This window comes from Pongo abelii, chromosome 6 (genome assembly GCF_028885655.2).
Source record: "Pongo abelii isolate AG06213 chromosome 6, NHGRI_mPonAbe1-v2.0_pri, whole genome shotgun sequence".
NCBI classification, from domain to species: Eukaryota; Metazoa; Chordata; class Mammalia; order Primates; family Hominidae; genus Pongo; species Pongo abelii.
The window spans coordinates 13,400,703-13,426,648 of NC_071991.2; the positions used below are offsets into that span (position 1 = coordinate 13,400,703).

The 25,946-nt window shown below is 48.0% G+C and overlaps 2 protein-coding genes across 9 annotated transcripts in view; both read right to left on the reverse strand.

The window, feature by feature from the left end:
* Positions 1–16,830, reverse strand: LOC100447808 (transmembrane protein PVRIG). The gene is made up of 6 exons (XM_009242621.4): positions 16,744–16,830; positions 1,466–1,642; positions 1,030–1,380; positions 821–947; positions 674–734; positions 1–566 (listed from the first exon to the last, which is right to left on the reverse strand). The coding sequence occupies exons 2-6, from the start codon at positions 1,581–1,583 to the stop codon at positions 243–245; spliced, it is 981 nt and encodes a 326-aa protein (XP_009240896.2). The 5' UTR covers positions 1,584–1,642; positions 16,744–16,830; the 3' UTR covers positions 1–242.
* TRIM74 (tripartite motif containing 74) overlaps positions 3,186–25,946 on the reverse strand; it is a 24,764-nt gene continuing 2,003 nt past the window's right edge. Inside the window, 9 exon segments of one of the 8 annotated variants that reach the window (NM_001159815.1) lie at positions 7,453–7,839; positions 8,047–8,118; positions 10,018–10,878; positions 16,670–16,858; positions 17,123–17,230; positions 17,335–17,441; positions 17,539–17,618; positions 17,828–17,926; positions 18,421–18,544. In NM_001159815.1, coding sequence (NP_001153287.1) covers positions 17,229–17,230; positions 17,335–17,441; positions 17,539–17,618; positions 17,828–17,926; positions 18,421–18,492 — 360 coding nt within the window. In that variant the 5' untranslated portion in view covers positions 18,493–18,544 and the 3' untranslated portion in view covers positions 7,453–7,839; positions 8,047–8,118; positions 10,018–10,878; positions 16,670–16,858; positions 17,123–17,228. 8 annotated transcript variants of the gene reach the window in all.

A 25,946-nucleotide genomic window follows, 5' to 3' on the forward strand; every position in this document is an offset into this window, starting at 1 on the left:
CCACGTCAGAGAAACTGTGTTGCTTAGTCGCAGCAGGAAATGACTGGAATGGGGTAACTGTCACTCACACACTCACACCTGTGCCCACACACACCCACACATGCACACACACAGACCACATCCGCAGCAGGTGAGCCTGGCCAGGCACCTGTGGGACACTTATTGGAGGCCCAAGAATTAAGTAAGGGGGTGGCACCCAGGAGGCCTGGGAGTGGGAAAGCCCAGTGGCCTCATGGTCTCTCTCATCGAACTCCTAAGCGTCCTTCCATGGCCCTGGGCCCCTGAGGGTCCAGGAAAAGAGTGAGGCCGGGACCAGTGCGGGGAGGCCTCTCCCCAGCCTGAGCGTAGAGTCCATTCTCAACAGAGACAAAGCTGCCACGTGCAGGGACGGGTGTGGAGGCCCAGGCGGCAGGGCCCTGGGGCCGGTGTGCGGCGTGGGTGGGGAGTGACGCCCACCAGGACGGCCCCCCGTGGGGGTGAGCTGTGTCCAAAGTAGCTGGGCGGCAGCTGGTGTTGATAGTGGCATAAGGGACGTGGAGAGCAGCCTGGGAGGCCTGGCTGGGTGCCTGCGCGGGGAAAGGAGGATCAAGTGAGTCTGCACAGCTTGGGCCCAGCCCTGGCCCCCCTGCCCCTGCCCCTGTCACCTCGTCCCCAAAGCAGCCCCCCTCCTCACCCATGCTTGTGCTCTCGGTGCCTGGGAGCTGGTGTGGGACAGCTGGAGCCTAGGGGCAGGGCTGGGAGAGAGTGAGGATGGTCAGAGCTCTGCAGGGCATGTGGCCAGCTCAGTGTCAGGGGGACGTGGACAGGGCCCAGGTCTCACCGGTGCTTCTGTCGGCACAGCAGATGAAGGAGGTAGCCACAGCCAAAGAGGAGGACTCCTGAGACCCCCAAGATCCCGGCCAGGTCTGCCCGCAGAATGGGGGCAGGAGTCGGCGGGGCAGAGAGCCCTGGGCATGGAGGCAAGAATCAGATGGGTGGCCAGTTCCCGAGCCCCTCCCTGCCCTCCTGGGCCCCTTGCCCCGGCCCCACCTGGGTCTGAGCTGGGCGGGAGGCTTCCACAGGCCTCCCGGGAGCCCTCAGGGAAGGACGCAAACTTGCAGCAGAAGGTGGTGTTGACGCAGGGGCTGCTGGCCCCAGAGCCTTCCAGGACGAGAGAGACGCTGCTCCGGGTTTCCCAGCGGGCCTGGCGAGCAGGGGCCCATTGCCGGATGCCATGTTCTGGGTGCAACACAGCCAGCTTGGTCCCCCCGGCACCATCTGGGCCCCCCCAGCTCACGGTCACCAGGGAGATGGAGCCAGACCCCAGGAACCCACAACGGATGGTGAAGGACGAGAGCTCGGTGGCCTCCATCCGAACTTGCACCCACACCTCCGGGGTCCCTGTGGAACAGCAGCAAGGTCAGTGGGCTGTTGTCCTACATCACCCTCCCTGCAGCCCCTGTCCCCCTCTGATGCCGGCACTCACCCGCAGTGACACACAAGGTCAGCAGCACGCAGGGCAGGGCCAGGGTCCGGCGCCCCATGGCCCCCTCCAGTCCGGGTTCTGGGGGCTGCAGGGCTGGCACCTGTGCCTCTGTTCTCATCGCAGGAAGTCTTCATGTTGTCAGCAGCCAAACAGCCACTTCCTTCTCTCCTCTCACACCTTCCCCAGAGGTGGTGAACACAAAGTGGCTTATTCCCTTCTTAAAGTGACAGTGAAGGCCCACTTAGTCCCCAAGGCTGTGCTTCCAGGTAACAAGGCAGGGTGGCAAAGGTGGGTGAGAACCCAGCCCTGGCTAGGCCAGGGGAGGGGCAGAGAAGCTGCCAGGGGCTAGAAGGACTCCCCTTCCCTGGACAGCAAGGGGTGCTGGGCTTCCCTAGGAAAGGGCTCTGTCCCGCCCCTCACCCAGCTGGGTGAAGAAATCTGGGAGGAGAAAGCCCCTGGGAGTAGGAAGCCAGCAGGGAGGACCTGAGAGCCAGTCCAGCATACATGACCCGCCACCAATCTGACGTGGGTCCCACGTTTACACCTGCAACCCAGGCCTCCCCCACAACCCCCATCCTGGCTCGCCCACTACCCACTCATACCTCCTGATCTACCCTGAACGCATCCCATACTCGGCTCTGCCCCAGGCGCTGTCCCCTCATCATAGGTGATGGCAACTGGCTTCTGGCTGCTCGGGCCCAAAGCACAGCCACCAGTGCCTCTTCCCTTTCACTTCCAACGCACCAAGATTGTGTCAGCAAACGGCAGTCCTCTGCCCTGGCAGTGCAGAAGCCAGGAGTTGAACCCGTGTCTCTCACCAGGTTAAGTTGCCTCTCTAAGTTCGGATGTGACCTCAGAAACAGAAGCTACTCCAGCAATACAAGATCCTTTATTTTTTGGCTTCTACCTATGCCACCCAATCCCTTCACTGGGCCTAACTTACTGAATCAAATTAAGTATATTTCCCTCCAAGTTTCCCCAGGATTCTGGGCTCCTTTGCACACTACAGGTTTTCTCTAAATGCCCCGGGTTTATCTATCCTTTGGTGAATTTTCAACTCTTCTCCTTATTTCTCTGCCCTGTCCTGACCAAAAATCTTCAGTGCCTGTTTCTCTCTGCCATCCAAATCCCACACACATCTAGGGGTGAATCGGTGAATCTGCACTGATGAGTGACTCGTCTTGTGAATTCTTTCTAGGATCTCAGTATTTCATCCTATCCCAAGGGAAGGCTCTAAAGAGCTCAAGGAAGACCTCATGATGTCTATGTGTGAGAAGAAACCTTTCACCCCTTCACTATCACACCCCATCATCCAAGCACACACTCCTCTTTCATCCCATAAACCCCGGTCAGTGTCACCTGGAGTTATAAGGATGGGGCAACTTGCCTAGTAACTGAAGACTCTCAGTAATCTGAAAAAAAAAAAAAATCTCTTCACTTTGTAACTCAGGAGATAACACCAACAAGTCACTTCTGGCAGAGCTCATGGCCACAGTGCAAGTTAAAAAAGGTAAAGCCTTATTGAAAATAATCTTAAAACAATTATTCAATATTAACAGACAACGCCCAGCAGTGCCATGTGGCAGGCAAGCCACCCAGCTGCCAAGGCAAGAGACCGAGGGCACAAGCTGTTCCAGTATAATAAAGAAAATACATGGAATAAGAATAGTTATACTAGAAATAGATTATAGATATGATTATATATTAACATTACTAATCATTAGTTTATAGCATTACTCTTTATTCCAATATTATAATAATCTTTGTTCTACGATTATAACCTAGGAAAAACCAGGCCATACAGAGATAGGAGCTGAAGGGACACGGTGAGAAGTGACCAGAAGGCAAGAGTGTGAGCCCTCTGTCACGCTGGACAGGGCCACTAGAGGGCTCCCTGGTCCAGTGGTAATGCCAGTGCCTGGGAAGGCACCCGTTACTTAGCAGACCTTGGTCTAGCGGTAGCGCCAGTGCCTGGGAAGGCATGCGTTACTTGCCAGACTGGGAAAGGGAGTCTCCCTTTCCCCGGGGGAGTTAGAGAAGACGCTGCTCCACCACCTCTTGTGGAAGGCCTGACATCAGTCAGGCCCGCCCACAGCCGTCGGGAGGCCTAACCGTCTCCCTGTGATGCTGTGTTTCAGCGGTCACGCTCCTGTTTCACTTTCATGTTCCGCTCTGTACACCTGGCTCCACCTTCTAGATGGCAGTAGCAGAATTAGTGAAAGTATTAAAGTCTTTGATCTTTCTGAGAAGAGCACAGAAGAAATAATGACGTAAGCTGTCCTCTCTCTCTCTGCCTCGGCTACCTAAAAGGGAAAGGCCCCCTGTCTGGTGAACACATGACTCATGTGACCTTATCAATCAATGGAGATGACTCACACTCCTTACCCTGCCCCTTTTGCCTTGTACACAATAAATAGCAGCGCGGTCAGGCATTCAGGGCCACTACCGGTCTCCACGTCTAGGTGGTAGTGGTCCCCCGGGCCCAGCTGTCTTTTCTTCTATCGCTTTGTCTTGTGTCTTCATTTCTACGATCTCTCGTCCCCGCACACGAGGAGAAAAACCCACAGACCCAGCAGGGCTGGACCCTACAGTGCCAGCCCCTGAAAAGCACTGCTCTGCATCACTTATCAGGCTGGGCAGAGGCCTCCGTGCCTGCTACCTGAGCTGGCCTCAGCTCGTCCAGCCTGGCCTGGGCCTGGCCAGTGGGAGGTGCTGCTGAGAAGCTGGAGCCCTGGGCTGTCTTGGATGGCTGGCAGGAGGCTCGCTGGCATGAACCCTTCACAGCTGAGCCTGTCAGGGTGGGGGCGTGCACAAAAAAATATCCACAGATGTTGTGCAGCAGAAATAAACATTCTAACCTTTTAAGACAAAAAGACGGTATCGCTTCTTGGCCTTTTGGCCAAGATCAAGTGTAGATAAAAACGTAAGTCATGATTCCCCTGGAAAATGATCAGTATCCTGAGGGAAGAGATACAAACCCCCAGCCCATCACCACACACTGCAGCTCACACACTTCAGGTTTTGTGCTCCCAGACAATGCCTATCCTCACAGGAGCACTGTTGTCTGTGCTGGGAAATCAAACTCTGACCTGTTCACAAGTCTTCTAGATGAAGATTTTCAGCGGGTTTGGATCTATTTAAAAAGCGGTAACCACAAAGAGGCACCTAATCCACTTGGATTTGCCTGTTTTTGAGAGGTACTCCTGGCAGTTATGAAGGTCATTAAGTATCAGAATAAACTGAACTTTTTTTTTTTTTTTTTTTTGAAATGGAGTCTCGTCCAGTTGCCAGGCTGGAGTGCAGTGGTGCAATCTCGGTTCACTGCAACCTCCGTCTCCCGGGTTCAAGCGATTCTCCTGTCTGAGCCTCCTGAGTAGCTGGGACTACAGGCGCAAGCCACCACACCCAGCTAATTTTGTTGTATTTTTAGTAGAGATGGGGTTTCACCATGTTGGCCAGGATGGTCTCAATCTCTTGACCTTGTGATCTGCCCACCTTGGCCTCCCAAAGTGCTGGGATTACAGGCCTGAGCCACCGCACCCAGCACTAAACTGAACTTTCAACTGAACTTCAGAAAATGTTGAACCATGATTTAAAAAAATGTTTCTCACTTTGCTCTCACTAAACCCTTTTTTGAGAGTAAAGGGTGGCCGGGCGCGGTGGCTCATGCCTATAATCTCAGCACTTTGGGAGGCCGAGGCGGGTGGATCACGAGGTCAGGAGATCGAGACCATCCTGGCTAACACGGTGAAACCCCGTCTCTACTAAAAATTCAAAAAATTAGCCGGGCGTGGTGGAGGGTGCCTGTAGTCCCAACTACTCGGGAGGCTGAGGCAGGAGAATGGTGTGAAACCAGGAGGCAGAGATTGCAGTGAGCCAAGATCGTGCCACTGCACTCCAGCCTGGGAGACAGGCTGAGACTCCATCTTGAAAAAAAAGAAAAAAAAGAACAAAAAGGTATTTTGAAATATTTTAAAACACTTATTTCATCAACTCATCTTTACATTTTAAATGTGTATAATATAGAATTAGTATATGTTTATATAACTCACAATTTTTTAAAAAACTGATATAAATGTCCAAACGTTGGGAGTCTTATGACTCTAAGGCCCTGTTCCAGTTGCTATGGCTACATAACAAACCCCTCCAGACTGAGTGGTGTCAACCACCATCTTATGCTCATGGGCTCCACGGTCAGGAATTTGGAAAGTGCACAGAAAAGATGGGCTGTCTCTGCTCCCTGATGCCTGGACCTCAGCTGGGAAAACTGAAAAACAGGGAAGGTTGGAATCATCTGACTCCCATCTGGACTGGGTCTGGCAGCCATCATGGATGTTGGCTGGGACCTCGGTGAGGACTGCTGGCAGGAACACCTCCACACGGCCTTTTCCTTCGGCTGCTGGCCTTGCTCACAGAATGGTGACCGGGTTCCAAGTGTGAACCCAGGTACAGGAAGAGACAGGAAATGGAAACTGCCAGTTTCCTTAAAATCTGGGCCCACTAACTAGCATGGCATCATTTCCACCATCCTCTATTAGTCAAGCATCACAGAGCCCATATTCAAGAGGAGACAACCTAGACCCAGCCTCTCAAATAAACAGTGTCAAAGGCTTTAGGGAGCATGGTGTCAAGCTCCCAGATTCTAAGGCTGTGACTCAACCCAGTGCACTGGGCTGCCTGGCTGTACACAGGTGTCCATATTGATGCAAAACCCCCAAGCTGCTCTTATCCTCTTGTGAAGCACCCTTAGCTTGGTTGGTATTTAAATAACTCAGGAATCTTTCCCCTCCTGGATTCTTAGAGACCTCCACATCTCCTCCTCAGTTCTCCCACTCTGTTCCCTCATCCCACAAAACAGACTCCTCTCCCCAGAGCTATTCTACCTGAATACAGGCGAAAGATCGCTCAATGAGTTAGCCCTCCCCTACACCCCAGCTCTGACTCCCCCAGGGCTACCTTTCCAAAAGGAGACTCACAACCCAATTTCTTCTAGCTTTCATCTGGGAGGGGCAGGTGGGGGCAGGGAGGGAGAATGAAAGGGGTGAGGCGGTCTTGGCTGAGTGACCTGATCGCAGGAAGTCACGGCTCTTTCTGCACAGATCACTAGCTGGATGGCCGTGTCTGGCCTAGGAGACCACAGTGAGAACCTGTCACTAAAGCAGGTGCCCATGATGGCAAGAACTGGAAATTATATCTAAAGAGAGAGGCTGAAGTATTCCTTAAACCACAGAAGAAAACAGTGAAAGTACAAAATGACAATAGCTGTCTTCAAATAACTGCTTGTCAGAGGGACAAAAGGGAACAGAGGTACTGTGCTGCTCCACAAGGCAAAACAAGAGCAAACAAGTCTGTCTGAGTTTCAAGAGGCTGGCCCTGAGGCTGCACTGCGGCAGTCTAGGTGAGAGATGATGGTGACAATGCGTGGAGGACACAGGCCAGAGAATTTTCTTCACCAAGTCTTGACAGAACTTGGTGAAGAACTAGCTGGAGAAGGCAAGAGTGAAGGTGACATCTGTCACTTGGATTTTAGGGTTGGACATTTAGAGTAACTCCTTAGTTTCCTTTTAACTCTCAGATACTGTGATTTGTTCAAATTCTAAATTATGACAGGTATCTTTGGGACGAGAGGATAAAATTTCCTTTGGAAAGAACCCCTGGTTGAAGGCTGCCAGGACACATGGCCTGGCCTGGCCCGCGTGGGTGAGATAGGCAGTTTCACAAGGTCCTGCTCCACTCTGCCACCTGTCAGCACCACTTTCACTGCTGCAGAGGCTGAGGCCACTAGATAAACTACTCACAGGCAGTCAATCTCTCCCTATCTCCACTGCCTCACCCCGCCTCTCAGTTACTAAGCAATACTTCCTGGAGAGTCTGTAGACAAAGCACCTGCAGGGTGTGGGGACACCTGTACACTGGGCCATGGGACAAGGCAGATGAAGAACCTGACCTCCATCAGTTTAACGATCTCAAGCCACACCTTGGGAACGTGTAGATTCAAACATGTTTATTGAGCGAATCATTAGGACACAAAATAGGCTGAGAAAGATGTTCCAAAAATCCAGGAAACTATGGGCTCTTTCCATTAAACACAGACAGGCGCTGCCCCCTCTTCACTCCAAACAGAACAGGAAAAAGGCAGGGGGACTGGGCCACAGTGCATCAGGGAGGACAGGGTCTCAGCTTCTCTACCCCAACATCACCAGAGGGAAAGGTTAGGTTAGAAAAACAATGCCCAACTCCTTCCCCTCAGAGCCCAGGGCTAAAGCCTGGGGGAATGCTTCATTTTGCTCCTTTTCTCTTTGCCTTTTCCAAATGGGCACATTCTTGAGGTAGGGAGTGGAGCTGGGGAGGGGCCCAGAGTCATGTCAGAAATCCTATAATGAGAAAGACGAAAGGAATACACAGGACACAGCAACGGGCCAATGGGCAGACCGTCCTCCCCTGGGTTACCCTCAAAGCCCCAGAGACAGCTCAGAGGGCCACCCCCAGGCTGTGGCCCTTCTGTCAATTTGATGAGTACATGGGTTTCCTGCCAGCATTTCCCAAGGACACATAACTCCTCCTGCTCTGGGGACACTCACCTCAATATCCAGCTCTGTAGAATCTAAGAGGTCCAGCCTGCGCTCACTGGGGGAAGAGTAGCTACTTGCTTGCTAGAGAGAATGAGGTTAAAAGTCAAAAAGGCCTTTCCACACTCCTGTCACTTCACAAATAAAAAAACTAGTTCCTTTCCCAACCTCATAAGAACAAATATGGGCACAGCAGGCCCCTATGGCACCTCCTGGGAGGGAAGTTAGTGTGGGCACGAGGATCAGGCCTGACTGCAGAGCGCTTCTTGGCCTGCTGACTGAGCCCCTTAAATGCCTTTGGTTTGGAAACCAGAAAATGGATTTTTCCTGAGATGTTAGGAAATAATATCTCAACAGAGGCCTTGCTCTCTAGTGTCTGGTCTGAAAGTATCATTGTTTGGTTTCTCCTTGTGAGCACAAGACTCCCCTGTTCTGTTCTATTCTGTTCTTTTTCCCTCCCTGCAGAGAACAGAACAGAAGAATAACAGCAGAAGATATACAGCCTGTAATGGACTGAATATCTGTGTCCCCCTAAACCTGCATGTTGAAATCCTTCCCCCAATGTGATGCTGTTTAGAAGTGGGGCCTTTGGGAGGTGATTGGGTCATAGGGGTGCAGCCCTCATGGATGGATGAATGCCCTTCTAAGCCCAGGCCAGAGGGCTAGCTTGCTGTTTCTCCTCCAGGTGAGGATACAACTAGAAGCCAGCAGTCTGCAGGCTGGAAGAAGGCCCTCACCAGAACCCAACCCTTGGACATCAGCCTCCAGAACTGTGAGAAATACATTTCTGCTGTTTGCAAGACACCAGTCTATGGAATTCCGTTACAGTAGCCTGAACTCAGACATAGCCCTTTTCCATTTATAATAATATAAATGGAAATATATAAATAATATAAATACCTCATATTTTATGTAAAAAGTCCATTTTATTTATTTTTGAATTGTTGATTTTTTTTTTTTTTTAAGAGACAGGAGTTTACTGTTACCCAGGCTGGACTCCAACTCCTGGACTATTGATCCTCCTGTCTCCACCTCCTGAGTTGCTGGAACTACAGGCTAACAGCTCTGTTTTAAAGATGAGAAAATGGGCCGCATGCAGTGGCTCATGCCTGTAATCCCAGCACTTAGGGAGGCTGAGGCAGGTGGATCCACCTGAAGTCAGGTGTTCCAGACTAGCCTGGCCAACATGGCAAAACCCCGTCTCTACTAAAAATACCAAAAAAAAAAAAAAAAAAATTAGCCAGGTGTGACGGCGTGCGCCTGTAATCCCAGCCACTTGGGAGTCTGAGGCAGGAGAATTGCTTGAGTCCAGGAGGCAGAGGTTGCAGTGAGCCGAGACTGTGCCACTGCACTCCAGCCTAGGCGACAGAGAGAGATTCTACCTCAAAAAATAAAAATAATTCAAAAATAAAGATGAGAAAATGGAGGCTGAGGAGGGGTAAAGCGCTAACTTGACATAGAGTTGAGAGGACTAGCACTCTTGTCACCTCACTCCAAATGCCAGGCTTTTCCCACTACACCAGCAGCATTTCCTCCTGGGGAGACAGGCTAGGTTAGAAGGGGAGTGAAGGAAGGGACAGGCAGGGGAAGCCTTCTAGTAGGGAGAGGGAGGACAGGGGGTCACGTGTTGGGAGGAGAGACACTGAAGGGGCTGCCACCTGGACTGAATGACCTCCCACCTCCAGCATTAGGACTCCTTCCAATTCCTAGGAGGTTTGGAGGCAACAATATTTACTTAGGGATTGGGAGCGAGAGTGCTATTCCAACCTTCTTTGGTATTTGTAATTTCTTTTCCTTATTCTTTAATAAAAGTAGAGTCCAAGCAAAGTCCAAACCGATGTATAACCTGTCCTCCTTTACTCTAGACTCATTCAGCTTTCAGAGACCAGGCATCACCGAGTGGAGAGAGGGGAAGCACCCTGGCTTCTCTTTAGCACATCAGTCCCTAGTTCTTGAGAGAGAAGGGCAGGGTGGTCCACTCACCATGTCTGTATCCTGCCGTTCTTCACTTGACTCATCCTGAATTTCTAACTCTTCCTCCTCGTCCTCTTCTATAAGGCTGAGTCTGATGTAGGGGCAAAGACTCGGGCTTTTCAAACTGTTCTTTGAGGACCCCTGAGAGTTTCTCAGACAGCCGGGGTGGAGGAAGTGGGGAGCAGTAAGTACAGCATAGTAGGTTTCCAGATAGTGGTCTGTGGCTAAAACAAGTCCAGAAAGTACCCACAGAGAGGCAATGGGTGAGACAGGAATCCCCTCACAGTGGGCGACAGATCTGAAGTGAAGACAGGAGATGATGAGAAAAGCTGACTGCATCAGCTGGTTGCCCAGACCAGGACCTGAAGGGTTGCGTGGAGTCCGGAAATACTGTGGACCCGAGAATCTTGACCTCCGGGTGCCTGCGAGGGGCTGACTGCTGGGAATGAAGCAGGATCAACGATGGGATAAAGATCAAAGGTAAGAAGCGGATGTAAGGCAGCTGGTGTTAACGGGGAGAAAAGCTCCATGTTGGGAGAGATGCATTTTAAAGCTAAACAATGAAAAAGGGTAAGAGAAGAACCCAACAATGAGGGAGTGCTACAGCAGGGAACCACGAAACAGAAACAGCAAGATGGAGGCAGCCAGACACCAAACTGGGAACTCAGACACCCAGATTCCCTCCATGGCCTCAGCCCTGGGCAAAAGCCAACTCTGAGCCATCTTCTTCCTCCATCTCTTTCAACCCCCACAAGGGCTGCCTGCTCTTCACGGCTGTGGAGGTGAGGGTGGGCATGGGCAGGATGCTGTTCAGCTGCAGACTTTCTTCCTGGGACGAGGAGACGTCCTCTCTGTTAGGCTTGGCAGGCCCTGCCAAGCAGACGCACACATTAACCACAGCCCAGGGCCTGCGACAGGCGTGCTCTCTTTCCAAGACCTGCCCAGGATTTAGTAAGGGAAAGTCAAGCAAGAAGAGAATGGAAAACCTATACAGCTTCATTCTGTTGCCCTCAAATGGGCATAGCCCTATGTACTAAATACACAGCTCTGTGTATTTAGTACATAGAGAATTGTAGCTAGGCCTTGTCCAAGAAGAACTTGCTACACAGCCTAGAAAACAAGATGGAAAGATATATAAATATACATTTCACAGATAAACTGTAACAGGTGAACAGGTGAACACAAATATGAGGGAGGGTTAGAGTCTAAGATTGAGAGGTCTGAGTTAGCCAATGAAGACATCTGAGATCCTATCCAAGATTTCTGTGGTCAGAAAAAGCTTAAAATGGCAATAGAGTTTTGGTACCAGAGGCTAGAGTGGACACAGGAGGGCCAGGGAGGAACTGGAAAATGGGAGACAGGATTTTCTAAAAGCTAGAAAAAAATAAGTGATTGCAATCGATGCCAGTATAACTGATACGATATGAAGGGGGACTTATCTCCTGCAGAGATCAGAGAAGGTAGAGGAGGAGAAAGAATCCAAAGATTCTCACTGCCTGAGAAAACCCAGGCAATACTATTTTAAAGCATCAATCAAATTGACATTAACATCTGTTAACTGTAAACAGTCACACTCCCGTTACCCTCCCTCTCCATGGCCATGTTCATCCACTGAAAACAATAATCCCAAAGTGAGCGGCTATGGGTTTAAGCAGAGGGCTACAGAAAACAGGGAAGAGCCATACCCCTGGGCTTGGATTCCCAGAGAGGAAACCTTGGGGCCCCAGGTGTGTCCTCCTGATCTCCCTGAGCTATTAAAGGTGTGATGCCCGAGGGCTGGGCCCTTGAGTCTCTCCTCTTCTCCATCTTCACTGGCTTCCCCAGCCACTCGGGTTCACGTCCTTAAATATCACCTATACTCTGCCATATCCCAAATGGATCTCAAGCCTTCAGCTCTCCCCTGAACTCCATCTTAACAGCCCCCACGGTTTGTTCAACATCTCCACCTGTAATCCCGTGGCCAACAACAACGTCCCAACCTTCCCCCACAGTTATCTTCACTCTCTGCCTTCCCCATCTCAGCTACTGTCAACTCCATCCTTCTGTCAGGCCAAAATCCTTGGAGCCATCCTCAACTGCTCTTTTTGTCTTACATTCCACAACCAGTTTGTCAGAAAAGCCTATTAGAGATACCTTGAAAATGCACCCAGAATCTGGCCATTTCTCGGCACCTCCACCATTGCCCCCGGACTAAGAAGCTCTCTTATCTTGAATCTTGGGCTGGATTACTACAATGGCCACAGCCTCCCTGCTGGTCTCCCAGCTTCTAGCCTTCCTCCATCTCCTGTCGTTTTCGACACAGCAGCCAGAAGGATCCTTTAAAAACAGAGGTTGATCCTGTCGTTCCTCAAAATCCTCCAATGGTTTTCCTACTGCACTCAGAGTAAAAGCCAGTCTCTGCCTTAGATGCTCTGGGATCCTGCACCCTCTTTGGTCTCATATCCTACAATCTGCATTCTGGCCATAATGGTCTTCTCTGCTGTTCCTTGAACATTCCAGGAACACTCTCCCCATCCCCTCGTGGCCTCAGGACTGGCTGCTTCCTTTGGTATGCTATTCTGATACACACTAAGCACCCTCCCTCACCTGTTAAAAAAATTCACTGGGAGGCCAATAGGCTGAAATGGCTCCTGCACTTTGGGTTCCTAAGTCAGCAAACTGAAACTCAACTCAGTGTGAAAGTGTTGTGTGTAACCTAGGAGCAGGAAACTTCAGCTTAACCAGTCAGAAACTACCGACTAACCTCTAACAAGAGATTTATGGTCAGTTAACCTCTAAATATGAACTTTCCACTCTAACCAATCAAATAGTTTCTTTGTCTTGCTCCCAGAGACACCTTGTAATTGTCCCCTCTGGTTTCCTCGGTGGTGGCGCCCTGAACTGCTGGCGGTCTGCCACTGCCTGACTGATAAAATTGCTGAATGCTCAAATAAACCTGTTAAAATTGTAATGCGCCTAGGTGTATCTTTTAACTTATTTTTTAGGCTTTTTGCCCAACATTTGTGTTCTTGAGTCTTCCCTTAATCAGTCTTTGTAAGACTGCAATCCTCACCCCTCCAGCATTCCTCACGCTCCTCCCTGCTTTTTTGCCATAGCATTTACTACTATCTGACACTCTCTGAAGAAAGAGATTTTTGGCTTTTTTGTTCACTGCTGTATTCCCAGCACACAGTGCTCAGTATCTATTGAATGAATAAAACCAATCTCTTCAGTTTTTTTTTTTTTTAGATGGAGTTTCGCTCCTGTCACCCAGGCTGAAGTGCAATGGCACAATCTCGGCTCGCTGAAACCTCCGTCTCCCGGGTTCAAGCGATTCTCCTGCCTCAGCCTCCCAAGTAGCTGGGACTACAGGCATGCGCCACCATACCTGGCTAATTTTTTGTATTTTTAGTAGAGATGGGGTTTCACCATCTTGGCCAGGCTGGTCTCGAACTCCTGACCTCATGATCCACCCGCCTCGGCCTCCCAAAGTGCTGGGATTACAGGCGTGAGCCACCGCGCCCAGCCCCAATCTCTTCAGTTTTATCTTGCCTTCACAAACCCTATGCTTTAGGCAGAGCGATCTATGTGCCTCCATGCTTCACCCAGCACACAGCCTTCTACACTTTGCTTGTGCTATTCTGCCAGCCCATGATGCTCCTCCTTCCTCTGTTCAGCTTATACAAAACTTACTTATTTTTTAAGCTCCAGCAATTCCATCTTCTTGGTAAAGCCCTCCTCATTCTCTGAATTCTACAGCATTCACTTGTACAAGCCCTCAGGCAGTTATTTATTGGCAATTGTTCATAATTTGGGTTCTCCATAATTAAAATTTCCCCCTTTCCTATTAGATAATAAGCTGCTGGAGGATTCTTCATGGCCCCTAAAACACTGAACATACTATCTTGCATATAGTAGGTCCTTAACAAATATGTATTAGTTAATTGATTAAAGCAGTGTTTCCTGGTGGTATAAGATACAATTTTAGGTGGTACACAGAAGACAACAAAAAGAAATCACACCCCATCTCACACTATATACAAAAATTAACTCAAACTGGGTCACAAATCTAAATTAAGAGCTAAAACTATAACTCTTTTTTTTTTTTTTTTCTGAGACAGTGTCTCACTCTTTTGCCCAGGCTGGAGTGCAGTAGTACAATCTCGGCTGACTGCAAGCTCCGCCTCCCGGGTTCACGCCATTCTCCTGCCTCAGCCTCCTGAGTAGCTGAGACTACAGGCGCCCACCACCACGCCCGGCTAATTTTTTGTATTTTTAGTAGAGAGGGGGTTTCACCGTGTTAGCCAGGATGGTCTCGATCTCCTGATCTCGTGATCCACCCACCTCGGCCTCCCAAAGTGCTGGGATTACAGGTGTGAGCCACTGTGCCTGGCTAAAACTGTAACTCTTAGAAGAAAACACAGGAGTAAATCTTTGTGACCTTGAATTAGCCAACAATTTCTCAAGATATGGCACCAAAAGCACAAGCAACAAAAGGAAAAAGTTCGATTTTACCAAATTCAAGAACTTTTATGTTTCAAAGGACACCACCAATAACACGAAAAGACAACCCAAAAAATGGGAGAAAATGTTTGCATAGCATAAGGAATCTCGTGTCTAGAATATATAAAGAATACTTACAACTCAACAATAAAAAGACAACCCTATTTTAAAATAGTAAAGGATCAGAACAGACATTTCTCCAAAGAAGATAAACAAATCGTCAATAAGCACATGAAAAAATGCTCAATACCATTGGTCATTAGGGAAATGCAAATTTAAACCACAATGAGATACCACACCTCACAGTTACCAGGAGATGGATAAAATTTAAAAAGACAATAATAAGTACCGGTGACAACATGGAGAAACCAGGGCCCCCATACATTGCTGGCAGGATTGTAAAATGGTGTAGGTACTTTGGAAAAGAGTGTGGTAGTTCCTCAAAAACTTAAATATAGAATTGCCACAGGACCCAGCAATTCCACTCCCAGGTATATCTCAAGATAACTGAAAAGATGCATCCACCCAAAAATGGGTACATGCACGTTTAGCAGCATTATGCATAAAACAGCCCAAATGTCAATCAACTGACAAGTAGATAAGTAGAATGTGGCATATCCACACAATGGCATATTGTTTTGGTCATAAAAAGGTATGAGATACTGATATATGTCAAAGTATGGATGAACGTTGAAAACACTGTGCTAAGTGAAAGAAGCTGGACATAAAAGGCCACATATTATACGATTCCATTTATACGAAAGGTCCGGAACAGGCAAATCAAGAGATAGGAATTCTATTAGTGATACTACCTAAGGCTGGGAAGATGGGCAGAGACTGCGAATGGGTATGTGGTTTCTTTTGGAATAATGAAAATGTTCTAAAATTAGATAGTGGTGAAGGTTGTACAATTCAGTGAATATGCTAAGTGTACACTTTAAAAGGGTGATTTTTGGCTGGGCGCGGTGGCTCACCAGCACTTTGGGAGCACTTTGGGAGGCCGAGGTGGGCAGATCACAAGGTCAGGAGTTCAAGACCAGCCTGGCCAACATGGTGAAACCCTGTCTCTACTAGAAATACAAAAACTGGCCGGGCGTGGTGGTGGGCACCTGCAGTCCCAGCAACTCAGGAGACTGAGGCAGGAGAATCACTTGAACCTGGGAGGCAGAGGTTGCAGTGAGTCAAGATCACGCCACTGCACTTCAGCCTGGGTGACAGAGCGAGACTCTGTCTCAAAAAAAAAAGGGGGGTGATTTTTATGATATGTAAGTTGTATCTCAATAAAGCTGTCACGTAAAGTCCCATTTAAAAATGTACACTAGAAAACACATACTTGCATATGAAATAATGGTTACTACAGTGTTACTTAATATGAAGCTGTTTTTTAAAAAGCAAAGAAAAAACCTTAGGCAGCCAGGCACGGTGGCTCACGCCTATAATTCCAGCACTTTGGGAGGATGAGGCAGGCGGATCACAAGGTCAAGAGATCAAGACCATCCTGGCTAACACGGTGAAAACCTGTCTCTACTAAAAATACAAAAAAATTAGCCGGGCATGGTGGCGGGCTCCTGTAGTCCCAGCTGCTCAGGAGGCTGAGGCAGGAGTTGCTGGGCACTGGACACAAGGATTTCTATCAGTGTGCTCTCCTGCACATCACCCAGGTCTGGAGTGCCAGGAGGATCAAAAACATAGAATCAAAGATTAGCCACCTTCCAACTCCAAGTTCCCCCCACCCCATGCCACCGTTCCTGCCTTGTACAAGTCAGGCAAGCAATCTCTCCTGGTTTCACCCTAGGAGGTGGAAGGTCCCTGTCCCTGGCTCCATGTGGCACGTGCTCTGGTCCTTCTCCAGCAGCAGGCTTGTCGGACTCTTCCGGTCCTTCAGCTGAGTCCCTGCACAGTCCCACAGGCTGTCTACTAAGTAAGCAGCGTGGTCGTGGAGCTGGGGAAGGAGGTGCATGGGGATTTAGTGATGGCATGTTAAAATACCCTAGGAAGTGGTTACTGATTAAATATCGCTCTCCTTCCTACAGTGTCCACCCCCATCCTTCTCCATTTGTCTTTTGTTTTTTTTTTTTTTTTTGGTAGAGACAGGGTCTCACTATGTTGCCCAAGCTGGTCTCAAACTCCTGGGCTCAAAGGATCCTCCCACCTCAGCTTCCCAAAGTGCTGGACTTACAGGCATGAGCCACCAAGCCCAGCCCACTTGTAGGTCCTATGCACAACAGCCAGACTTCTCTCTGTGTATGTCACCTCGCTCTCCACAAAGAAGGACAGCAGAAGCTGGAAGAAAGTCCTCTAGGCGCCTGGGCTCTGGCGTTGCTCTCTTGCACCCATCGTTCTTATCTTGCACTCAGGGTAGAAGAGTCTGGTGGAATAGACACAAGGAAAGGGCTTAGCACAGGAGGAAACAAGGAGGTGTAATGATGACCACAGAGGGAGGAGATGGCCCAAGGAGATGATAAAGGAAAAGGAGGTGCAGAGCTAAGGAAAGCCCCGAGGAGCTGAGAGAGGAAAAGAGACACCAGAGAGACTTCCACAGAGATGGGGAGGCCTTAGGTAGGGCAGCAGCAGATGCGGGAGAGAAACCGAGAGGGTGGTGTTAAAGAAACATAAAAGGAGCGCCACTCACTTCCAGTACAGAAATTCGCCCGCAGCAGCGGCCAGGCCTCGATTAGAGGCATGCACAACGGGGTAGATGCTCTCACAGTCTGCGTCTGTGAGCACCCCTTCCATGTTCCTGCCCACAGAAAAGCAGAAAGAGTGTGTGAATAGGGACATTGTCTTCTGGCACAATCAAGGCTAGAAACAAAAAGAGGCAAAAGCAACAAGGACATAACTCACAAAGAACTCCTAAATGGAGAGTGGAAGACAAAGGAATATGGGGAGTTAGAGAAGACAGCAATACTCCCTCCTCGAGACACTGCAACTCAGGAATGACCTCAGTCAACCTGCACAGATGGAAGAGTCAGCTATGACAGGTGGAGGGAGAGGACCCCGGAAGGGCAAAGGTCTGAGACACTGGCCTCCCCTCTTCCCAGGACTCACTTAAGGATAAGTATCAGTAATCTGATGGCCTCCACTGCCACATCATACTCTCTGTCCATGACCACGGAAACCATCCAGTCCTGCAGAAAGGAGAAAGTCACTCAATATCTCATTACACCCATTCCAACATTCTGTTCTCTTAGAATCAGAGATTCCTAAAGAGAGCGCCTACATAGAGGCAGATGCTGGGATAGCCAAGACATCTTAGAGCATGAGGGGTAGAAAGATACAAGGTGGGGAAATGGGAACCACGACAAAGAGCCAAGCCAAGGAGCACCACCCATTTTACCTTGAAACAGCTGGTGAAGAGCTCCAGGCGTGCGGTCAGGTCCCGATTGCCGTACAGCCCTTTCAGAGCCTTCATGCACTTCAGGAGGACTTCTCGGTGCTGGTGAGGAAGGAAAACCAGGAGAATGGAAATAAGACTAACCACACTCTACTCGCCCCCACTGAGCCTCCAGACTCCCCTCTCCGATCCCTCATTCTAGCTTGGATGTCCCCTATACTGAGGGCTCTGAGATGTCAGAAACAATGAACAGCTGTCTTCATACTTAAAAAACAAAAGGATCACAGCAGTACTCATGATAAGGATCCTTTGGCTGCCCCTTAGCACCTGCATTACCAACCATCAATAACTCTCTTCCATGGGGAAGTCTCTCTCCCTGTACCTCATGTTTTGAGTCATTTCATCTCCTGGATATGTCTCTCTCTACCTTATCCTACCCTCCCCAGTGCTAGGGGAGCTTCAAGGTTCAGCGCCTTGATGGGTTAATCATTGCTCACTAGGTAAAATATCTCAGTGGCAGGCCCAGGAAAAGGTGAAGTGTCCTAGGACAGGAAAAAGATCAAGGAAACGGAAAGGGAAACTGACTCGAATCCCACCTTATCATGCAGAGTCCAACCAATATATTTTAAATAGCTGTCGGTGAGGAAAGAAATGCTGTAGCTTTGCATCCAACAACCAATTTCCTCGATGCAGATAGCACGGATCTCAGGAAGGACATCCCTAGACACAGACAGATAAGTTGACTCTTATAGCCACCCTCTCTCCAAACTCACTTTCCATCCTACCAGATAACTCCCTCTCATGGAAGAATTTATTTTCTTGAAATGCCACGTACCCCATGCCTTTCATTTCTTCCTGCCGATGTAAATACTACATATACAGTAAAATACATGTAAATATATATATATATATAAAGGGATGGAGTTTCTTGCTATGTTGCCAAAGCTGACCTTGAACTCCTGGGTTCAAATCATGTTCCCACTTTGGCCTCTCAAGTAGCTAGAACTACAAAAATGTGCCGTACCCAGTTAGTAAATATTTTCTTTCTGTTACCAACCCATAAAATAGTTAAACACTAGCCTTGTACAGCCTAATTCTCCACTCCACCTGTTGCCCAGGCTGGAGTGCAGCAGCACAATCTCGGCTCACTGCAACCACTACCTCTCAGGTTCAAGTGATTCTCCTGCCTCAGCCTCCCAAGTAGCTGGGATTACAGGTGCACCACCACGCCCAGCTACCTTTTTGTGTTTTTAGTAGAGACGGGGTTTTGCCATGTTTGGCCAGGCTGGTCTTGAACTCCTGACCTCAAGTGATCTGATCGTCTTGGCCTCCCAAAGTGCTGGGGTTACAGGTGTGAGCCACTGCACCTGGCCTCCATACCTCTTTTAAAAACCAGTTTTGAAAGTTCATTCAGGCTGGGCATGGTGGCCAAAAATTAGCCAAGCATGGTGGTGGGTGCCTGTAGTCCCAGCTACTTGGGAGGCTGAGGCAGGAGAATCACCTGAACCCGGGGGTGGAGGTTGCGGTGAGTCGAGATCGCGCCACTGCACTCCAGCCTGCGTGACAGAATGAGACTCCATCCCCCCAAAAAAAAAAAAAAAAAAAGTTCATTCAGCTGTTGGCCAAAGTGTGTGAGGTTTTTTTTTTTTTTGGTTTTTTTTGAGATGGAGTCTCGCTCTGTCACCCAGGCTGGAGTGCAGTGGCATGATCTCAGCTCACTGCAAGCACGGCCTCCCAGGTGCACGCCGTTCCCCTTCCTCAGCCTCCAGAGTAGCTGGGACTACAGGCACTCGCCACCACGCCCAGCTAATTTTTTTGTATTTTTAGTAGAAACAGGATTTCACCATGGTCTCGATCTCCTGACCTTGTGATCCGCCTGCCTTGGCCTCCCAAAGTGCTGGGATTACAGGTGTGAGTCACCGTGCCCGGCCGTGAGTGTATTTTAATCCCATATTAAGAAAAGGTTAAATCAGATGAAAGGTTCTGGAAAGGCAGAAGTGAAACCTAGGTAAGAGTGAGAAACATCTACAGTCACTGTATTTTTTTTTTTTTTTTTTTTTTTTTTTGAGACGGAGTTTTGCTCCTGTTGCCCAGGCTGAAGTGCAATGGCATGATCTCAGCTCACTGCAACCTCCACCTCCCGGGTTCAAGCGATTCTCCTGCCTCAGTCTCCCGAGTAGCTGGGATTACAGGGATGTGCCACCATATCCGGCTTATTTTGTATTTTTAGTAGAGATGGGATTTCTCCATGTTGGTCAGGCTGGTTGCGAACTCCTGACCTCAGGTGATCCACCTGCCTTGGCCTCCCAAAGTGCTGGGATTACAGCCATGAGCCACCGTGCCCAGCCTACAGATACTCTTTTTAACTTAACTTGATCAGGTCATTAAACAGTATAAAACTCCCCTGCCCTTTGCACAGTGAGACAGCAGGCTGGGCCAGGAGAAGGCTCACCAGGCTGCAGCATCCCTCAGAAAAGCCCCGCCTTTCTGTTCTCTGCTCTTATCCTCAAGTCTCCAAGCCCAGAAAGATGAGGAGTTGGGGCAGATGTGGGGCAAAGCCGGAGCAGGAAAATACTCAGCAATGCTTTATTCTCTTATTTTCTCCCAGAAGCACTTACAAGATCCTTTGTAGGTGGTGATAAAGTAAACCTTACCCATTTGAAACATTTGTTGTTAAGAGTTTTTGCTCCAGCCTCATTAATTCTGGGACTAACCCAATGACTAAGGGTTGGAGGGGGGAAACCTTGTTCACTTCCTCAGATTCCATAACCAAAGGCCAGCTGCTTCAATGAGAGAAGCCCATTAGCTCACCTGCACCGATAAACAAAGACACCCCTGAAGAGGGTATTCATCATCCCCTCAATCTCCTCTTGATGCTCTTGGAGCTGGAGGACAGGGAGAAACGGGTTAATCTCTCTTGTACCCTAACAAGCATAAGGCCCTGAAGATACAAAAAAAGTACAACTTCCACCTACTTCCTGTTTATTACAGGATAGTGTGAACCCCCGTAATTCTATGCTATCTTTTAAACCTTCTAATTCTAGAAGAAGCTGTATAGTCAACTAATGCTTCAGAGGTTTGTGTTTAGTAAAAATAATATCCCCTCTGCCTGTGGTTATTCTGACTATTCAGAAGCCCTAGCTGGCATTCTACGGGCGTATCTCACTTTATTGCACTTTACTTTATTGATTTGCAGACATTGTGGATTTTGTTGTTGTTGTTGCTGTTGTTGTTGTTTTTTAACAAACTAAAGGTGTGTGACAACCCAGCATTGAGCATACCTATCAGTGCCATTTTTCTAATAGCATATCCTCACTTTGTGTTCCTGTGGTACATTTTGGTAATTCTCACAATATTTCAAACTTTTTCATTATGGTATCTGTTATGGTTATCTGTGATCAGTAATCTTTAATGTTACATTTTTTTTTATGAGACAGGGTCTCACTCTGGCACCCAGGCTGGAGTACAGTGGTGCGACCATGGCTTATGGCACCCTCCACCTCCTGGACTTGAGAGATCTTCCTGCCTCAGCCTCCCGAGTAGCTGGGAGTACAGGTGCATGCCGCTACACCCAGCTAGTTAAAAAATATTTTTTTTTGTAGAGACAGGGTCTCCCTATGTTTGCCCAGGCTGGTCTTGAACTCCTGGGCTCAAGCAATCCTTCCACCTCAGCCTCCCAAAGTGCTGGGATTACAGGTATGGGCCATCACACCCAGCCTGATGTTACTACTGTAACTGTTTTGGGGTACCACAAACTGTGCCCATATAAGATGGCAAACTTAACAAATGTCTGTGTTCTGACTATTCTACCAACAAGAGTTTCCCTGTCTCTCTCTCTCTCCTCAGGCCTCCCTATTCATTCTTTGAGACACAGAAATATTGTAATTAGGTCAATTAATAACCCTCTTAAGTGTCCAAATGAAAGGAAGAGTCACATGTTTCTCACTTTAAATCAAAAGCAAGAAATGATTAAGCTTAGAGGCCAGGCGTAGTGGCTCACACCTATAATCCCAGCACTTTGGGTGGCTGAGGTGGGCAAATCACTTGAGGTCAGTTCGAGACCAGCCTGACCAACATGGCGAAATCCCATCTCTACTAAAAATAGAAAATTAGCCGGGCGCGGTGGCTGAGGCAGGAGAATCACTTGAACCCGGGAGGTGGAGGTTGCGGTGAGCCGAGATCACACCATTGCACTCCAGCCTGGGCAACAAAGCGAGACTCTGTCTCAAAAAGACAAAAAAAAATGAAATGATTAAGTTTAGTTGGAAGCCAAGACAGGCCAATCAATAGCTAGGCCTCTTGTGCCAAACCGCCAAGTTGTGAATGCAAAAGAAAAATTATTGAAAGAAAGTAAAAACGCTACTCTAGTGAACACACAAAGGGTAAGAAAGTTAAACAGTCTTATTGCTGATATAGAGACAGTTTTAGTAGTCGGAACAGAAGATCAAACCAGCCACAACATTCCCTTCGGCCAAAGCCCAATCCAGATCAATGTCCTAGCTGTCTTCCATTCTATGAAGGCTGAGCAAAGTAAGGAAGCCACAGAAGAAAAGTCTGAAGCTAGAAGTTAGTTCATGAGGTTTAAGGAAAGAAGCTCTCTCCATAACATAAAAGTACAAGGTGAAGCAGCAAGTACTGATAGAGAAACAACAAGTTATCAAGAAAATCTAGCTAAGATCATTGATGAAGGTGGCTACACTAAACAATGAATTTTCAGTGTGGACTAAACTGCCTTATATTGGAAAATGCCATCTAGGACTTTCACAGCTATTGAGGAGAAGTCAATGCCCGGCTTCAAAGCGTCAAAGGAGAGCCTGACTCCTTGTTAGGAGCTAATGCAGTTGGTGATTTAAGTTGAAGCCAATACTCATTTACCATTTTAAAAATCCTAAGGCCCTTAAGAATTATGCTAAATCTACTCTGCCTATGCTCTATAAATGAAACAGCAAAGCCTACCTGATATCACATCTGTTCACAGCATGGTTTCCTGAATATTTTAAGCACATGGGTGAGACCTACTGCACAGAAAACAAGATTCCTTTAAAAATATTACTACTCAGTGACAATGCACCTGGTCGCCCAAGAGCTCTGGTGAGGATGTACAAGGAAATCCATGTTGCTTTTTTCATGCCCACTAACACAACATCCATTTTGCAGCCCATGGAACAAGCAGTAATTTCAACTTTCAAGTCTTATTATTTCAGAAATACATCTCATAAGGCTATAGCTGCCACAGTGATTCCTCTGATGATTTGGGCAAAGTTCATTTAAAACCTCCTGGGGTTAGGCATGGTGGCTCATGCCTACAATCCCAACTTTTTGGGAAGCTGAGGTGGGAGGACTGATTAAGCCCAGGAGTTCAAGACTAGCCTGAGCAACATAGTGAGACCTCGTCTCTACAGAAACAGAACAAAAACTAGCCAGGTGTGGTATGCAATCTGTAGTCCCAGATGCTTGGGAGGATAAGGCAGGAACATCACTTGAGCACAGGAGGTTGAGGCTGAAGTGAGCCATGACTGCACTAGTGCATTCTGGTCTAGGCAACAGAGCAAGACCCTGTCTTCAAAACAAAAAACAAAAACGAGAAAAACCCAACCCCTCGTCTGGGAAGGATTCACCATTTTATTTTATTTTATTTTATTTATTTTATTTATTTTTATTTTATTTTATTTTATTTTATTTTATTTTATTTTATTTTATTTTATTTTATTTTATTATTTTTGAGACAGAGTCTTGCTCTGTAGTGCAGGCTAGAGTGCAGTGGTGCGATCTTGGCTCACTGCAACCTCTGCCTCCTGGGTTCAAGCAATTCTCCTGCTTCAGCCTCCCAAGTAGCTGGGATTACAAGCATGCACCACCACACCTGGCTAATTTTTGTATTTTTAGTAGAGATGGGTTTTTGCCATGTTGGTCAGGCTGGTCTCAAACTCCTGACCTCATGTGATCCACCTGCCTCGGCCTCCCAAAGTGCTGGGATTACAGGTGTGAGCCACTGTGCCTGGCTGGGATTCACCATTTTAAATCCCATGGTTCATGGGAGGAGGTCAAAATATCAACATTAACAAGAGTTAAGTTGATTCTAACCCTCGTGGATGACTTTGAGAGGTTTAAGACTGAAATAGAGAAAGTAACTACAGATGCTGTGGAAATAGCAAGAGAACTAGAAGTAGAGACTGAAGATGTGGCTGAATTGCTGCAATTTCATGACCTTGAACAAATAAGCAATTGCTTCTTTTTTTTTTTTGAGATGGAGTCTTGCTCTGTCGCCCAGGCTGGAGTGTAGTGGTGTGATCTTGGCTCACTGCAAGCTCTGCCTCCCAGGTTCACACCATTCTCCTGCCTCAGCCTCCTGAGTAGCTGGGACTACAGGTGCCTGCCACCACGCCTGGCTAATTTTTTGTATTTTAGTAGAGACGGGGTTTCACCATGTTAGCCAGAATGGTCTCCATCTCCTGACCTCGGGATCCGCCTGCCTCAGCCTCCCAAAGTGCTGGGATTACAGGCGTGAGCCACTGCGCCCGGCCAGGAATTGCTTCTTATGGATGAGCAAGGAAAGTGGTTTCCTGAAAAGGAATCTATTCCTGGTGAAGAGGTTGAGAATGTTGTTGAAATGACAACGAATGATTCAGACTATGACCTAAACTCAGCTGATAAAGCAGCACCAGGACTTGAGAGAACTGACTCTTGTTTTGAAAGAATTTCTACTGTGGGTAAAATGTCATCAAACAGCATTTCATGATACCGAGAAATCTTTTGTAAAAGGAAGAGTCAACAGATGCAGCAAACTTCACTGTTTTCTTACTTTAAGAAATTGCTCCAGCCGCCCTACCCTTCAGCAACCACTACCCTGATTAGTCAGCAGCCATCAACATGGAAGCAAGACCCTCCACCAACAAAAAGATAGAACTCGCTAAAGGTTCAGATTGCCATTAGCATTTTTTAGCAATACAATATTTTTAAATTAAGGTACATACACTGTTTTTTAGACAATAGTCTTGCACACTTAACAGACTACAGTGTAAACATAACTTTCATGTGCAGAGAAATAAAAGTTTTGATTTTTTGACTGTGTGACTCACTGTACTTCAATATTCACTTTATTGTGGTGGTCTAGAATTGAACCTGGAAGATATGATGCCCGTATATGTTTCTAACAATTTGGAAAACAAATTTTTAGTAAGTGCAGTTTGTTTAATAGAAGTGGAACTAGCAAAAATGAGAAGGAACTACATCAGTGGTTCTCGACTGAGGCTAAGTTTGTTCCCCAGGGGAGATTTAGCAGCGTCTAAACATTTTTTTGGCTGCCACAACTTGGTGGGGCAGCAGGGTACTACCGGCATCTATCTAGTAGATAAAGGCCAGAGATGCTGCTAAACATCCTACCATGGCAGGACAGCCCCCCATTTATTAGTACATACCCCATGCCTGCTCCTCTGTATAAGAGTATTCACTGCAGAGACCGGGCACGGTGGCTCACGCCTGTAATCCCAGCACTTTGGGAGGCCGAGGTGGGCGGATCACGAGGTTAGGAGATCGAGACCATCCTGGCTAACATGGTGAAACCCCGTTTCTACTACAAATACAAAAAGTTAGCTGGGCATGGTGGCGGGTACCTGCAGTCCCAGCTACTCAGGAGGCTGAGGCAGGAGAATGGCGTGAACCCAGGAAGTGGAGGTTGCAGTGAGCCGAGATCGCGCCACTGTACTCCCAAACTGGGCAACAGAGCGAGACTCCGTCTCCCAAAAAAAAAAAAGAATATTCACTGCAGAATTGTTCATAGCAGGTTAAAATGGAAAACAATCCAGCGTCCCTGAGCAAGTAGGATGGATAAATATATGCGGGAGAGTTATGCAATGGAACCGTATGCTACAGAGAAAATGAATACCTCTGTTGTTACTCACAATAAAATGACTTCTAAAATAGTGTCTACAAAAAAGAATCCAGGGCTGGGCAGCAGTGGCTCATGTTTGTAATCCGAGCACTTTGGGAGGTCCAGGCGGGCAGATCGTTTGAGGTCAGGAGTTTGAGACCAGCCTGGCCAACATGGTGAAACCCCGTCTCTACTAAAAATAAAAACATTAGCCAGGTGCAGTGGACGGCGCCCGTAATCTCAGCTACTCAG

What these genes read in the sequence shown, in the direction of transcription:
- LOC100447808 (XM_009242621.4), bottom strand. Translation starts at nt 1,583, where the DNA reads ATGAGAACAGAGGCACAGGTGCCAGCCCTGCAGCCCCCAGAACCCGGA. An exon ending in GACCTTGTGTGTCACTGCGG is followed by an intron (nt 1,381 to 1,465) that starts GTGAGTGCCGGC and finishes GCTGTTCCACAG; the next exon opens with GGACCCCGGAGGTGTGGGTG. An exon ending in CTGTGCCGACAGAAGCACCG is followed by an intron (nt 735 to 820) that starts GTGAGACCTGGG and finishes ACTCTCTCCCAG; the next exon opens with CCCTGCCCCTAGGCTCCAGC.